The sequence below is a fragment of the Apodemus sylvaticus genome, chromosome 22, assembly GCF_947179515.1.
Source record: "Apodemus sylvaticus chromosome 22, mApoSyl1.1, whole genome shotgun sequence".
Taxonomy (NCBI): domain Eukaryota; kingdom Metazoa; phylum Chordata; class Mammalia; order Rodentia; family Muridae; genus Apodemus; species Apodemus sylvaticus.
The window spans coordinates 18,183,926-18,200,685 of record NC_067493.1 but is presented as its reverse complement, the minus strand read 5'-3'; the positions used below and the strand labels follow the sequence as shown (position 1 = coordinate 18,200,685).

Below are 16,760 nucleotides of genomic sequence, written 5' to 3'. Positions count from 1 at the left end.
ATGGCGCACGGTATGAGCACTAGCTCTTTCAAGGGACCTCGGCTCGGCTCCCAGCAGTTCACTACTGTCTATAATTGCAGTTCCAGGGGATCTGGTGCCTCCATGGGCACCTAGCACTCATGTGCACACCCCATGACATAAATAAACATGCAGCTCTAAGTTAGGCGGGGCCCATTCGCCCATTTGCTGAAACCTCACTACATGGGGGGCGCTGCATGGCTGCATTCATGGATCTCACATGAACACAAAGTCAGGCAGACATCGAGCCTGAGGAAACACGAGCTGCTTAAATGCTCCAAGGCCACTGTCTTTCTGCAGCACTCTCAATTAGACGACTGGGCTTCAGATCTGGTCCAGACAAACTCGATGCAGCTCCAAGGGACAGGAGTGGTAAGAGAGATAGCTTCAGACTCACTCGGGGATTAGCAGACATTCCCTGTGATTAGGCTCTGTGGCCCATCCGTACAGTCCGTACAGAAGAACTTAGCTTTGGCGCATACAGTGAGCACACAGATGAGCACGGCTGTGTAGAAATAACACTATTCACACGACAGAGAGCAGGCACGAGGCTGAACCCTCAGTTAGATCATGTCTGGTATGACACACATGATCTACACCATTAATGAGAAGCAGACTTACTTTAATCTTCCATCGTAGTAGGCAGGGGTTCCTAAGACGATGGTCTTAATGAAGAAAGGCTGATTGGTGTGGTTCTCTTCATATCCGCCCACGATACTGAAGCCCCAGCTTCCCAAGTAGCTTCTCCGTAAGACTATATCATGACAGCTATGCAGGGCGCTGTAAAACAGCAGAGACAGGACATGGGGGCTTTCCGCTCTGTTCGTCATTGTCACATGTGTGAAAAACAGGCTAGCTTAACTCCCTCTGACTACACGATTAGTGTGTGTATGTGTGTGTGTGTGTGTATGTGTGCACTAGGGATCAGACCCAGGTCCCACGTGTGCCAGGGCAGCTGTCCTGGCCCTGTCTGTATTATTACTGACAACCCATTCTCCAGCACGGATGTATCCTGAGACAGGCTTGCTTCCCCCAGCTTCCCTCAGGCCTCTCTTGCCAAAGTGAAGACGCGATCACGTGGACAAAGATTGAGCCAGCCCGGATACCAAACATACTTTACAAATCTGCATGGAGATTGTGTACTGGTCCTGCTCACAGCACTGTCAAGGGCACCTCGATTCTAGAACTAACTGCATCTACCAAGGACACGATGGAGGCAGTACCGCTATTCACGGCAGGGGTGACAGGCAGTGGGGGTAGGGGCTGAGGAGGCGGCAGCTCCCGCTAGAACCATGAGGTCCTAGGTGATCCCCAGTGCCCCAAAAATAAGAAAAGGAGGAAAAGGGAGCGGGAAAGGGACAGAAAGAGATGTGGATGGTGGCCCTTTCCGGAAGTATGCTACAGGGCGGTGCTTTAATTTACAGGAGGGGCTGATGTCACTCCACTGCACACACGAGGAAGGACTCACACCTTTACAGGAGACTCCAATGGGAGCTCGTCCTGGAGAACACCTACAAACACATTCCCTTTCTCCATGAACACAGAGCTGTTTCGGGGAAAGTGCTGCCTATTCATCGTTTGGAGGATGCTGGCCAGGGAGGGAGGGAGGAGGGAACACAATACTTGTATGTCCAGAGGTCTATGAATCTGGGAAGCAGCAGCAAGCAAGAGCTTAGAAATAAACAAAGGGAAATCCTTTTACTAAAAGTCCTTACTGGGAAGTGAAATCAGATACGCAGTGATTTGCATCATCAACCTGACTGGGTCAGGAATTACCTGGGGGGACACACCTCCGGGAGGATCCACCCTGAGTGTGGACGCCACTGTCCCAGGGTCCCACACTGAGAAAGGGGATAAGGAGAAGGTGTGCTGAGCGCGAGGAGCGGTCACTCTGCTGCCTCGAGCTCCTTCCTCGGAGCCGCCCAGCGCTCCCCTCTGTCATGATGGATGGCCATAGCCACAGACTGTGAAACAAACCTCCCTCCTCCTCCTCATTCATGCTGCCTTTGTCAGATGTTTGTCACGACTGGGACCAATACAAATATTAAAGGCAAGACATTCTGGTTTCTAATCCGCTACAAGTGACTTCCTAACGGAGCTGGGTTTGTAAAGCAGCATGGCACCAGAACTCTTAGCTCATGGGTAGGAGCTTCTAGAGAGGCCTCTGGCAAGCACTGAAGCCTCACCACTGGCCCAGATCCTCAGCAACAGTACAGTCACCTTCATAGTTGTGTATCCATTAGAGCAAGCAGGCCAGCGCCTGGTGTAGCAGGGCAGTGCAGGGGGACCCACAGCCCACACGATAGCCTGATTTACAGGGATCTATTCAGGTAAGCTCAAAAATGCATCTTACTATACTGCCAACTTGTGACAACTTGTCTAAAACCCTTCCTGAGCTCAGGGGTTGCTCAGGTGCTAAAGTTCTTGCCGGGTAAGTTAGAGGACCCGAGTTTGGTTCCCAGAACCCACATAAAAAAAGTTGGACACGGGGCAATCTACATCTGTAGATCACAGTGCTGGGGCCCAGGGCAGGGGCAGCAGAGCTAGGCAGAGCCACAGGATCACTGGCTACCAGCCTAGTCAAACGGTCCAGTGAGAGCTACTGCCTCAACAAGCTAAGGTGGAGAGGGATCAGGGAAGACAGAGGATGTTGATCTGCAGTCTCCTCATACCATGCACACTCATGGATGGATACATACATGCATGCACGCACACACACACAGACACAAACACAAACAGACACAAACACACAGATACATACAAACATAAACACACACACACACATGCACACACAGAGGACACAGACCCTTTCTTGCTTTGACTGGTGTGCCATAAAATGCTACGGACAGCAGTGAGAACATGCAGCCTCCACAACAGGCTGGCACGAAGACAGCTAACGGCACAGCAGGGCCACGGGATCTCCCAAGAGGGCGGTCTTCTGACTGATCCGCTGTGGGAGGCAGTGCACTGGGCCCCCATAGTTTGGGCAAACAGCGTCTATCCTCTTTTGTTGTTTGGGTTTTGTTTGTTTTTCTGGTTGTCCTATAACTCACTGTGTGGACCAGGCTGGCCTCAGATGAACAGAGATCCACCTGTTTCTGCCCCCAGCTTCCATTCTCTTCAACCACTCACTCTAGAATGAATCTGACTACCCAGGTATCAGCTGAAGAAGAGCCCTGCGTTCCCCAGTTTAGACAGTAGCGCTGCAGCAGGTGCATAGTATCATTAACGCCCGTTTTTCAAAAAGGACTTGCTTTTATTCTATGTGAATGGTTGCTTTCTACATGTATGTATATGTATACCATGTATGTACAGTGCCAGTGGGGACCAGAAGAGGGCGTTGGATCCTCTGAAACTGCAGACAGCTGCGAGCAGTCATGGGGTGCTGGGAACCACACCATGGCCCTTCGAGAACAGCAAGTGCTGGGAACTGCAGAGCCATCCTCCAGCCTCTGAATTCCAGGTGTGAAGCCCGGACAAACATGCACGACACAATAAGGTCACTTTTGCGGTCATCAGTCCCACTGCACGAGGTCCTGCCATGCCTGTGAGACGTCACTTCTAGATCTTGGGGTTGAAACCAAGAAGCGAAACCAGTCAAAGCCAGAAAGCTGGGTTGCTTGAGCAGACAAGCACAACTGCATTCTCCATGCAATAGTTGTCTTTGCACTCTTCATGCGATAGTTCTTCACGAAGTGTGCAGTCTGTGTGAATGCTCCTTGCTGTAAGTTACCCCACAGGAGGCAGATGACTCGGAAACTGGTGCATTTTTCTAGTTTATTTTTATTAAAGAACCAGCAGCTTCATACTTGGCTAATAGTCAAACGTGTGTCACAGTGCTTTTCGTAGATAATGAGAATCTAAATTACTTAAGACACAAGTAAACACAGTAACACACACACTTCCCATCTCAGCACCAGCACCAACCATCTGGGGAAAGGCACACCCTGGGGTGCCAAGGGAGGTCCCAGTGTGTCCCACTGGAACCCTGGTCCCCAGGGGTGGGTCAACCCTGGTCCCAGCATCCAGCCAGAGAGCATCTTGCTGGTCATGTCTCCTTAATTCAAAGCCGACTGAGTTCTAACTGCCTTTTTACAAAGTGATCATAAGTTCTTGGCTAGCCTGGGCTACTGAGTGAGACCCTGCCGAGAAACTCAAAATTCTGCCTTTTCAAGGAAAGCTGGCTCAGTGGGTAAATGTCTCCTCTACAAGTGTGAGGATCCGAGGCTGGATCCCCAGAGGCAAACAGGAAAGCCAGGTGTGGTGGTGTGTGCCTGTAATCTCAGCGCGGTACAAATGCACTGTTTCCCTCAAAAGAACAAAACAACAACAAACGAAAAACCCCCCTCCTTAGTGGGAATTGTCCTCTTTTGCAAGAAGATACAAATACTCTTAGTTTAGTTGTTATTACATCTACCTGAAGTTTTTTTTTGCTTTTATAATCTGGTGCACTTTTACCTAATTGACGCCCTTTCTCTGCACAGTGAGTTAATTCTAACTGACTAAGGTTAAAGCACGACCCTCTGTGTGACAACAAAGCGAGCTCTTGGTACCTTGGCAGCCCGAGCCACATGACCCAGGACGGCGACCAGCTGGCGTCGTACTCGTTCTCGCTGAAAGCGCTTGGCTGCTCCTCGGTGGCCTGGGCTGCTTCCTCGGCTATCTGGACTTCCAGGGCTTTGAGGATGACGGCCGGAGACGCGGCGCTGGCTTTCAGCATGGCCACGGCCTCGCTGTGACTTAGATTGGTCAGGTCAATGCCATTGATGTTCAGCAGCACATCACCTGTGCCAGAAGAGAGAGTGACCTGAGTACCACGTGACTCCCAGAAGCTCCTGCATCACGTGACTCTCCGAAGCTCTGGCTTCCCAGGCAGCTAATCTAATCGACCAGGCAGCTCAAGCGCCTCGATGGGTAGAAGTGAGTTTTTACGTATTTGTGCTTTTCTGTACTGCCAAGGACAACGCATGGAAAACATTCTAAAACGACTCAAAACTCTTAACAAGGTTTGACTCCAGAGGAACAAACTGTGGATTGAAGCACCTTGTGAGGTCCCTGAGTCTGAAACATTACCTGTGTCGCTGTGTACAGGGTGAGGGTGGCCACTCTTCTCTCGAGCTCTGGAGAGCTCTACAGTTCTTTCTGAACACCAAACACCAAGTGTGGCGTTTGATCCTTTGTTCTTAGAGAAATAACTTTTTTTTTTTTTTTTGGATTTGTTTTTTTTCGAGACAGGGTTTCTCTGTGTAGCCCTGGCTGTCCTGGAACTCACTCTGTAGACCAGGCTGGCCTCGAGCTCAGAAATCCGCCTGACTCTGCCTCCCAGAGTGCTGGGATTGCAGGCGTGCGCCACCACCGCCTGGCCAGAAATAACTTTTTAACAGATTCTATTTATTTATTTACTTATTTAAAAGATTTATTTATTTATCTATAGGTACACTGTAGCTGTCTTCAGACAACCCAGAAGAGGACATCAGATCCCATTACAGAGGGTTGTGAGCCACCATGTCATTGCTGGGATTTGAACTCAGGGCCTTTGGAAAGGCCATCAGTGCTCTTAAGTGCTCAGCCATCTCTCCAGCCCCAGGTTCTATTTAATATTACACAATTGTATACATAGAAGCAGCCTTACTTGGGATGAACATGCCGGAACATGAGAGCAGTCACCCTCGGGCCACTTAGTGAAATGAAGCATGGTTTGAACATCTTCCCTTGGTTGTAAGGGAACAACATGTTTGTTGGTCTCCCAAGTTAAGTGAAATAAAATAAGATCAAATAAATCAATAAAAAGGAGACACAGGGATGACTGAAGGAGACAAGCGCAGCGGGTTGGTCTGACACTGCTAAATATTCAAACGCTAAATACTGGTTCCCAAGCCGAGGTTGCCCCCCATGAGCAGATCCTTACGGACACTAAGTGATGCTATGTAAACCTTGTTCCCCAACTGGTCAATAAAAGGCTAGAGCCTGTGGAGGGAGAAAGGCGGGACTTGAGGACCGAGTGCGGGGTCTCAGGAGAGACCAAAGGGAGGAGAAGAAAGAACACGGAGGTGGAGGAGGCGGCCAGGAGAGGAGACAGACCATGAACATGTGGCCTGGAGAAACAGCAAGTAACAAAAGGGACATTGTGGCTGGGAAATAAGTTAGACTGGCTCCAAACCTGCTCCAAACCTGCCCGTCTAGGCTCATGACTTCTAAGTATAACAACCAGACCGTGTCTTTTGTGTAGGCTAGCTACATAACTTACATAAGGGGCTGAGGAAGGTTAGAGACTTCTGACAGTAGCGCGTGTGTTGCAGGGGGTGGGTGTGGGGCGCGTGTGATAAATAAACCTCCCTTTATTTGTCACCTGTCTTTCAGATTTCACTTTGTTTTGGTTTTTTGAGACAGGGTTCTTCTGTGTAGCCTTAGATGTTCTGGAACTCACTCTGTAGATCAGGCTAGTCTCAAACTCAAAGATCTGTCTGCCTCTGCCTCCCAAGTGCCAGGACTAAAGGTGTGCACCACCATTCACCTGGCTAATCTTTCACATTGGTAAAGCAACAGATTATCATTATTGAAAACTTGGGAGAGGCTACTCTAGCCACCGAACTCCAGATGGGTGTCTAGCCGGATTGGCAGCAGAGAGGCTTCCTCCAGCAGCGGCTGGGAACAGATGGAGAGACCCACAGCCAAACATTAGGTGGAGAGATAGCCTGAATTGGAGATGTTCATCGGGTCTCTCTCTCTTAGAGCTTGGGGAAACCCTAAGGAAGAGGGAAGAGGAAGAACTGTAGGAGCCAGTCTGGTAGAGGACACCATCGGAGAACAAGGCCCCACAGAATCAACTACGCCAGACCCATCCGGGCTCACCGAGACTGACGTGGCAGTCACAGGGCCTGCCGGGTCTGCGCAATGGCCGCTGCATGTGTTACAGTTGTGTAGCGTGGTGGTGGTGTTGCGGGACTCCTAATGGTGGGAGTCAGGGTGTCTCTGACTGGGGGGGGGGGGCTCTCCTCCTCCTGGGTGGCCTCGCCCAGCCCTGACATGGGGGTTGTGGTGCCTAGTCTTGCTGTATCTCATGCTGTGCTTGGTTGCTGTCCCTGGGAGGCCTGCTCTTTTCTGCAGGGAAAAGGAGGGGTGGATCTGGGCGAGGCGGGAGAGGGACTGGGAAGAACAGAGAGAGGGAAACTTCGATTGGGATGCGCCGTGTGAGAGAAGAATAAATAAGACCTCATATGTTATTTTAAGTTATACATACATTACTAAGTCAAGGGGGAAAATAATAATTTTTTTAATGGACTCAGCAAAAAAAGTCATATTGTTTATGATGTTCAGACAGTTGGACTTCTTAATGGACAGAGAAAACACAGAACTTGGAGCTTGTTAAGCTGTGAATCTGTTTTTTTTTCCCTCTTTGTTGCACTTCTGCTGTGGATCAGGCATCAGGCTTATTTTTGCTGTTGTGTAGAATGTTTTTGCTCTGTGAGCCTGCGCTGGGAGCCCAATGCAGTTTAGGGCACTGACTTCCCTGTGGGGCCTCATTGTTTGCCTCAGCCTGGAGTGGGGGCAGGGCGCCTGGAGGGGAAGCGCACTGACCACAGTATGGAGGGTTGGAGCGGCTGTCACAAAAACAACCCTCCTGTACAATCCTTGAGGAAAAGGTGGGGTTTAGATTGTTATTTTGTGTAACTCTATTTTTGAGAGCACTACAAAAATAAACAAATGTCTGTGGATTCAAAAAACAAACAGGCAAAAAACCCAAAACTTGGAAGGCACTCCTACATGCATGATCAACAACAAAACCAAACCAAACCAAACCCAAGAAGGAACTGAACTGTCACCAAACTCTGTAACTGGACCAGGAACTTAAGCAAAAATAGCAGCCTTGTTGAGACACACGCCCAGTGCCGTGGGCTTTGATCTGTGGGCTGCAGAGCAGCACCACCGTGCCCTGGAACATTTTAGAGGAGCTGAGGGCATCTGAGCCCTGCCTCTGGCAACCAGTTGTGGTGAGCCGCTTTCCTTGTGAACGCCTCCTTGGGAGAAACGTCAATTTCTGTGTCTAAATTAGGTAACGTATGGTTCCGACTGATTTGGAAATGTTCTGTACAACTCCTCGATACGCCGCGGACACATACATGAAGGTATGACTTGTAACCGTTTTCCCCACTCTGTAGGTTACCTCAGACAGCGCTGCCTTCGGTCCTGGGAAAATAACTTTTCGGCTTCGGTTTTCTTCCCACATGAACCTCCTATGAATAGCAGGAGAGACTGCTACTCTATCATGGTGACAGTGCTCAATTATGTTTTCCTCTGCGCACATTAATAGACTCGAGAGGGAACGTGAAGAGTGAAGGAACTAAATCTCTGACGCTAGCTTTGTCCTCTGTTCCTTCCTCTCGACACACTCGCCGTGATATTTGCATGAGGTCAGAGGGCAACCTTCAGAATCCTTTGTCTTCATGTTGAGTTCTGGGGACAGAACTCAGGTCACTGGGTGTGGACGGAGGCCCTGCTCGGCCGTCACACGCCTGGACACTTTATTATAACCAACGCTGTATCTTAGCGACAGGGGCTTCAGCATCATCCGCCACGCTAGAGGCGCAATAATCTCAGAGGCTCTTTTCTGATAAAAATAAGCCAACAGTCTGAGTAACTGCTGAGCCTTGAACCATGTCAGGGTTAATTCCTAACTTTACAGAAAACCACGATGTTTCTATACAAGGATACTTTAAAAGATTTTTAAAAGTCACGTTTAACATGAAACACTGCAATTACTCCTTAAAAATGCGACTGCACTTCTGAGATGGGACCTGGCTGAACTTCCAGGACCTGCCTTACCTCTCTTGATTCTGCCATCTCGGGCGAGGCAGCCGTGGGGCGGCACGCTGGTCACAAAGATAGGCAGCTCCCCACTCTTGCTCCCTCTGCCCCCAGCAACCGTCATCCCGAGGGACTCGTGCGGCTCCTTCTTTACAGTGATGTGCTTCTCCTGGCATGTGACACACCGCGTGAGGTCCTATGGTACAAGGGGAGGACCTGGGTACTCAACAACATGGCAGCCGAGGAAGACAGGCAAACTGGGTGGTGATAAAGGGACTTTGAGTCTTACTCCTAAATGAGGACCGAAGCTCTTTGTTTTTGAGTCAGGGTCTCATTATGTACTTCTGATTTACCCAGAACTCACTCGGGCTGGCCTTGAACTTGCGGAGATCTGCCCACCTCTGACTCCTGAGTGCAGATGTGCACCACCACTGCCCAGTCAATAGATGGGGATTTCTAATACTATAAAAACACACACTATCCATGTGCCTGTCAAAGCTTACGATTCCCAGCCTTAGTGTTCACACAGCTGAATCGACATGCCTACTAACCAAGGACTTTATCATGTTTTCAGGATGCATTTTTTTAGTCGTAAAACTGATGACACGTCTAAACAGGCAACCTGAGAAGAACCTGCTTCCAAGTAGCACTGAGGGTCACTTCTTGTCAATCACCGGACAGATGAAGCCTCCTTGACAAGAAACTACCGTGGCTGGCATGGAAGGCGACTCTCAGATTGTGAGCCCCAGATACCTATCGCAGCTTTCCAACAGGGTGACAGCCTACATTTTAGGCTTAAAACAAAAAACAAAACCCAACCAACCAACCAACCAACCAAACCCAAAAAAAACCAACTTTACACTGCCTACGGTTGTGACTGGCCTACACAAGGCCTAGTCTTACACCTTATCAGGATAACAGTGATCCTTAGAGGGGGACAGGGGTTGAAGGAGAAACCCGCCCTCACCTTGTGTGAGCCTGGTCTGCTGTGAGCGGGCGGCTGAGTGTGGCTGCTGCTGTGTGCTCCGGCCTCACGGCTGCCATTGCTGGGCTGGGGCTTCCCTGGTCTGGCAATTGTTAGGTTCACCCTCTCTCCGCTGGCCTGGAGGAGATGATAGTTCATCACTACCGGTCACAAATGACGTTTGTGGCTTAAAGATGGCTGGTGGAACCCACTCTCTTCTCTCTCATCAAGGCCAGTGAATGCTACCACCACGCAGTGCCTGGGGACACTGATTTTCTGTGTACTTGTTAGTCCCCTCACCAAAGCCTCATGGGCAGTCACTACCAGGTGGCAGGAGGGTCACAGGCCAATATTTTGAAACCTTTTACATTGAAACACACAGTCACACATACACATACACATTCAGACACACATACAGATACACACACACACACACACGTCTTTAAAAGTTAAATTCTTCTGTATCAGTTTATAGATTTAACAACAGTAAGATTAAAATTATTTGAAGGCTGATGACTACTGTTTTAAATGCAGAAGCCTGCTGCTGTCTACATGAGTCAAGGTTCATACATACATTACACCTAAGGTCACGGTGTCCTTGCTTGTTAAAGTACATCTGAGTTACCCAATGCTTCTGTTCTGTAATCACAACCCCCTACTTCACTATTATGCCTACTGGAGATTTGACAGCCTGCTTTAAGGAACTGTGAGAGGAAGTAGACTCCTTGCCCGTGACTAAAATTAACAATGTTAAGAAGTTCCTTTATGGGTTGGAAAGGTGGCTCAGCAGGTAAGGGTACTTGCTGCAATGCCTGATGATCTGTGAAGGCACACACAGGCAGGCGCACACACATGCACGCGCGCACACACACACACACACACACACACACACACACACTTGCACTCACGTACGCACGCATGCACATACATGCAAAATTAAATTTAATATATAAACATTGCTTTTCTTTCTGCTCTTCAATTGGAAAATAAGTGATAAATAGCTTTGCTACTGTATTATTATAAGTCTTTCTCCACATCAGCAGCATCTCCAGGGTCTAAGAGGCAAATGATTGCTATGTCACACTGTGGGGAGTGTCAAGTGGCTACTGGGCTTTCTTACAATATACGCTCATTGTCATTACTGTTAATACCCAGAGCATCAAACCAGCATTTTAACTTCCCTTGAAAACTGCTTTGACAAGCTTATTGGTTGACATGAACCCTTGCTCTCTGAAATGATGTAAAGCTGAGTGCTAACACCGTACAGACAGACGCTCCGAAGTACAAGGGAGCGCAGGTTCCAGGAAAACAGTCAACAACACCCTAAACCAACAGAACAAACACACACAGCTCTACTTAGGGAAGTTATATATATAACAGTGTAGGGAAGTTATATATATAGAACAGTGTGGATATTTATTTATTTATTTATTTATTTTGGTTTTTTCGAGACAGGGTTTCTCTGTGTAGCCCTGGCTGTCCTGGAACTCACTCTGTAGACCAGGCTGGCCCCGAACTCAGAAATCCACCTGCCTCTGCCTCCCAGAGTGCTGGGATTACAGGCGTGCGCCACCACCGCCTGGCTAACAGTGTGGATTTTGAAGACTACTTTTTAGATAACCGTGTCTGATTTTCCAAAGAAACATCTCTGGCCCTGGTTACGTGCCAATGAAAACAGACACGGCTGTGTGACGATCCAGGCTCAGTATTGTGCATTTACCTGAATAATCTGGGCGGCGAGCTCTGGGGTCCCATGCTTCAAGTCATGTCCGTTGATGGCCAGCACCCGGTCATTGCTGTTGAGCCTGCCATCCTGCGCTGCCAGCCCCCCTTCCAGGAGGTCAAGAATGAAAACGCCCGGCTCATCTGTCCTTCGGACTAATTTAATGCCGAGCTGCTCTGCAGAGGCACGTTTGTGGAGCAGCACTTGGAAGACCTCGTCCCGCGGCGCACTGCCGTCCGCGTGGCTGTTGGCACGGCTGCCGAAGCGCCTCTCCCGTAGCACTGTCAGGTGCAGTGTGCTGCATGGCTGGGAAAGCACGGCCCGGGCATGGTTATGGGACACATTGCTGATGTCGTAGTTGTTAACCTACAACAGACAATCCAAACAAAACTCCTATGACCTGTGCGTTACGGAATTTTATACTCCTAACTTGCAGAAATGTCTAGAGGACATCGCCAAAGGAAACCAGTATGGAGAAAATGCTACAGGATCCCTTACTTACAAGGAAAAGGCCTCTAGAGATTTTTACAGCAGAGAAAGTAAAATCAACTACAGCACAGTGTTACAGTCGGGAACACAATGCCGGTGACACTCCGGGATTACAGTCCTTGGTTCTGCCAGTTATTGATTGGTAACCTCGGGGGATATGGAACTTGGCTGCTCAGGGCCCACTCTCCTTCCCAGGACCAGTGTGAGAAGGAGCAGGCTACATCTGGGCAGGGCAAGCCCGCATCAAGCAAGCTCTAGTGGCTTGTACTTCCTGGATCTCACAGCTGCTTTCCCTAATGCAACACACTTACTTTAGACAAAATAAATCATTTTATTTCTTAAAAAGTTGCACATTCTGAGTGACTTTTAAAGTATATAATTACAATTCCACTCTAATTATCAGCATATGCATATAATGCATATTTAATATGCTGAGTGTAATTCAATATTCATGTACTCATTAGAATGTACAGCCTTGATACAATTACAGTGACTGATCTTTGAACATGTAACATATCACTTAGGAAAATAGTCCAGCTTCAATTACCCACCTAGGAGGTGAGTATAATTTTCGTATTTATCGCAATTAGAGTTCTCTGAATCCATCAGAGATAAAAACCAATGCTGTCTGAGCACCTCTAATGGGAGAGCTCTGGGCTAGGATTGTGACCATCAGGAGCCCAGGCGCATGCGACGCCACACAAAACACCTTTCTCCTCTTACCTATCTCGGATGGATAGTTAGAGCTCTTTGAATTTGGGCTGTTTGCTTATTTTTTGAGTTTGACAGTTTTGAACAGTAATGCCTTGAATTTTGTTGATTTTGGTCTACGGATACCTTTTAAAATCCAGCCATCAAATCTGCAGGCATTGTACACGAGCTTACTGTTCTCCCATGTTTATAACATTTGTGTAAGCAGCAGCAATTCCAAGACATTGACAGAAATGATAACATTGGACTGAGACCCGAACTCCAAGGCATGTTCCATAAACCCTGGCCGACAGGACCCAGGGGTCCATCATCGTTTCTCCGTTTGGCTGTCAGCTGATACCCCTGTTCATATTTTCTGTCTTCAGGCAGTCACAAAGGATAAAATGCTGGACCAAAACTCCGCCCTGCTCTGCAGCCATCCGTAAGCATGCAGCCTGCTTTCTCTGCAGAGCAGGCTGGGGGCGGGGGGGGGTTAGCCAACTATGAAACCAGCCCTTCTCCAAGAGTGCATGCATGGCTGTCAGTGAGACGAGAGAAGACAGACTGTAACAGACTGTTTCTTGATTTTGTACAAAGAGCACAAGCACTAAGTGCCGTTGTGCATTTCTGACTAAATATGGTCTTTGTTTGTTAACCAACACCATGTAAGTCACTGATGTTTCTGATCAAACCAGAAATATTTACTTTTAATGTTCTAAAAGCTGTATCTCTGCTAATAACATTGACATAATTTATAATGAACAGCATTTTTTTCCCCTCTAAAATTGCTCAAAGGCTGCAAATAAATCTCTGAAGAGTTGTGTAAAGCTGTGAGGACACAGGTTCCCCTTGTAAAGATGCTATTGCATCAAGTGAGTGTGTGTGTGTGTGTGTGTGTGTGTGTGTGCATGCACACGCTTTAATATGGAAAAAATCTAGTTACTCCCATTAACTGCATGTTTACTAAGATAAAACTACAGTGTAGCCACCAGTCTGTCAATGAACTACCTTAATGCATGGGGATTTTCAAATTAGCACACTTTATTAAAAAAAAAAAAAAGACAAAAGTATACACTTAAAACATTGCTAGAAAGGCCCCGTGAGGAGAGAGACGGGGCTGCAGTAAAGGCCCAGGCGTCAAGCCGTGCGGAGGAGTGTACCTGGGAAACAGCTTGAAGACTGCCTGCCTGCAAAATACAGCGCAGGAGTTAGGAACCAAGGAGTAGAGGCCGTGTGTCCTCAATGTGGTGCCAGCCTTGTGCAGCCAGAGAATACACAAAAAACGACAGAAAAGACACAGCACATGCAACGGCAGATCAGAAGCCGAACTCCAAAAGCCATCTGAAGTTCAGTCTGTGTTAGCCATCCCCGTAGCATGGAAGGGCGTGGGGCTTGAGGACTAAAGAGAAACCTCGTGGTCAAGCAGACAGATGCACCAGTGCTGTGGTTCCCCAGTGAAAACCCCATCCCTGCTGTCCCGCGGCCTGGCCCCTTCTGTTCGGGTCTATGGATTCCTCCTGGGGCAGCTAAGTTCCTGGAGGTTGCAGGGTTGTTTTGCTACGGGAGATGACTATTCTCAACAGGCCATCACAGCCAAGATCACTTTTCTGATGCTCTCTGGACCAACAGAATCTGTTCCTTGTTGTACCGTGACAAATCTGCGCCACAAACCAGACCCCTGGGCACTGCTGCAGTCACTGGAGAAAGACTGTGCACATGGTTCTGGAGCACCTTACGTAGTGTGGTGGATCATGCGCAGCAGTGTGATCTAGAAACCAAGGGAATGGGCCGAGTGTGGGGAAAACAGCTGGCTAGCTTGCAGAGGAGAGCGCACAGATGGAGCACAGCCTGAGAGCAGGCTGAGGAGAGAGAGCTGGTTTCCCACAGGAAGGCAGCAAGGCTGGCATGCTCAACCTTCCAATGGGAAGAGATGCCTTGTGAGGGCAGGAGAGACTTTTACTTTTAAACTGTATCCCTAGCAGCTAGTATGGTGCCTGGAGCACTGTAGGGAAGAACTCTGATTAGGAAGTGACAAGGCTGCAGTTGGGTGGTGGTACATGTCTTTAATCCCAGCACTCGGGAGGCAGAGGCAGGCAGAGCTCTGAGTTCGAGGCCAGCCTGGTCTACTGAGCGAGTTCCAGGACAGCCAGGGCTACACAGAGAAAGCCTGTGATGAAAACCCAAGACGAGGCTGCATGAGGTCCTTGGGCCGTGACTGCCGTTGGCAATGAGGGTCAGGGCAGTATCACCCTGGAAGCGGGCAACCTGGAGTCAGGGAGGAGGGCGGGAGAAGGATACCCGGAAGAGAGTTGCACTGAATCAGGAATGAAGTGGCGAAGGCCTGGACTGGAGAGGGGAAGAGCAGGGAGGCCTCGGAGGACCACAGCAGAGGACGAATGGCGTGGGTCGAGGGAGTCGGGTCTTGTACTTGAACTCTGAGAGGGCAGTCCTTCCTCTTGTTCGTGAATATTTTTCTCGTAGAAATTATCCTCCCCGACCCCTTTTTAAAATCACAGGGACTCGTGTGGCCAGGGCAGTTTTCCTATGAAACAGGACACTCACTGCAGCTGTCCTTTCGGTAATGTCTTCTAATAATAGAAAAATGTCTGGTCCTATGGTAGTGCTTTTGGGAGAATACCTGATTCTTTCCTAACCGCAGTACTCTGGGAGGCAACAGAGAGTAGCGACTGGATAGCCACAGCTGGATGCTGGCACCCACAGCTGGATGCTGGCACCCACAGCTGGATGCTGGCACCCACAGCTGGATGCTGGCACCCACAGCTGGATGCTGGCAGGGCATCAGGGAACAGCTGTTTTGAATTTACCCAGCATGCTGCGGCACACACGTGTTCAACTCAGTGGCAGGGTGCTTGCCTAGCATGTGTACAGACCTGGGTTGAATTCCCAGGATGGTGCAAAAAATGATGGTTAGCAACTAGTGCTGGGCGGGTCTGTCTGCCACGTTCTAGGCATCTTGGGACGGAAGGACCAGTCAGACATGGACACGAGATGGACACAAAACTGGGTATGGAATAAAAGCAATGGGAAAGAAAGGTCTAGCCTGGTCAGTGATGGCCCTGGAATAGGCTCCCAGTGCCCCCCACACCCAGGGAGCTCCACACTACGCCCCCCCCCCCCATCACACATAAGACAGGAATTAAGGTAAAAGAGGAAAAGAGCTGTGCATGGTGGCGCAGACCGTTAGCCCCAGCACTCAGGAGGCAGAGGCAGGTAAACTGAGTTTGAGGCCAGCTTGATCTACATTATCAGGACCAGTCAGAGCTTCAGAGTAAGACCTGCTTCAACACACACACAGAGAATTAAAACCAACAAAACCAACTTTTCTATAATTCAGTTTTTTACAACATCACAATTGTCTAAGTTGTGGTGGAGCTGGTACCTGAAGAATCTGGTCTCCGGCGAGGAGCCTTCCATCTCTGGCGATGACCCCGTCCCGGTAGACTTCCTGAATGACAATGTTGATCAGTGGCGTCTCGTTGCCGCCCACAATGCTGATTCCTAACTGGATGTACGGGTTAGAGCGGTGGATCTCAATGGTGGTGATCTCTCCTTCTGGTAAACTAAGCGGTTGCTGGACAGCTGCCAAGTCAAACAGGAGAACAGTGTTTACGGTCAGATTCTCTCCACTCAACAATGACTATGCTGATAAAACACGGTTAAAATCAGCCAAAGTCTCTCCTTCCACAGGCGATCAGTAAGCATCTAGTAAATAATTACTATGTACTAGGCCATTAGGGACCACACACTAACAGAAAGCCACTGTGCACAAGCACAGATTGTGCAAGGATGTAGGGAAAACAAAACCAAGTGCTGTGGTCTGGTGCAATAACCTCAGAGGATCAGAGAAAAGGACACAGCTGCACTGAGCAGTGAGAGGTGACAGGAGTTACAGAAACATATGAACATACAGTTTCTTAGAGAAAACAGGTTCTAGAAGTAACAGTGGCCCAGGAGCTGTGTGCTTCCTAGTGGGTGTGCAGGTAGCAGGGTGGGTGTGCAGGTAGCAGGGTGGGTGTACAGGTAGTAGGGTGGGGCCAGATGGGCATTCCC

The 16,760-nt window shown here is 48.9% G+C and overlaps 2 protein-coding genes across 4 annotated transcripts in view; one reads left to right on the top strand and one right to left on the bottom strand.

The window, feature by feature from the left end:
- Lnx2 (ligand of numb-protein X 2) overlaps positions 1-16,760 on the bottom strand; it is a 62,984-nt gene that overhangs the window by 2,023 nt on the left and 44,201 nt on the right. For all 3 annotated transcript variants that reach the window (XM_052168342.1, XM_052168341.1, XM_052168343.1), the window contains exons 4-9: positions 16,090-16,289; positions 11,508-11,876; positions 9,791-9,925; positions 8,842-9,019; positions 4,572-4,803; positions 640-798 (exon numbers count right to left, since the gene is read on the bottom strand). In XM_052168342.1, the coding sequence (XP_052024302.1) occupies positions 640-798; positions 4,572-4,803; positions 8,842-9,019; positions 9,791-9,925; positions 11,508-11,876; positions 16,090-16,289 (1,273 nt within the window). The remainder of the gene's footprint in view (positions 1-639; positions 799-4,571; positions 4,804-8,841; positions 9,020-9,790; positions 9,926-11,507; positions 11,877-16,089; positions 16,290-16,760) is intronic.
- Positions 1-16,760, top strand: part of Insr (insulin receptor) — a 900,533-nt gene that overhangs the window by 878,600 nt on the left and 5,173 nt on the right. The window lies entirely within an intron of this gene.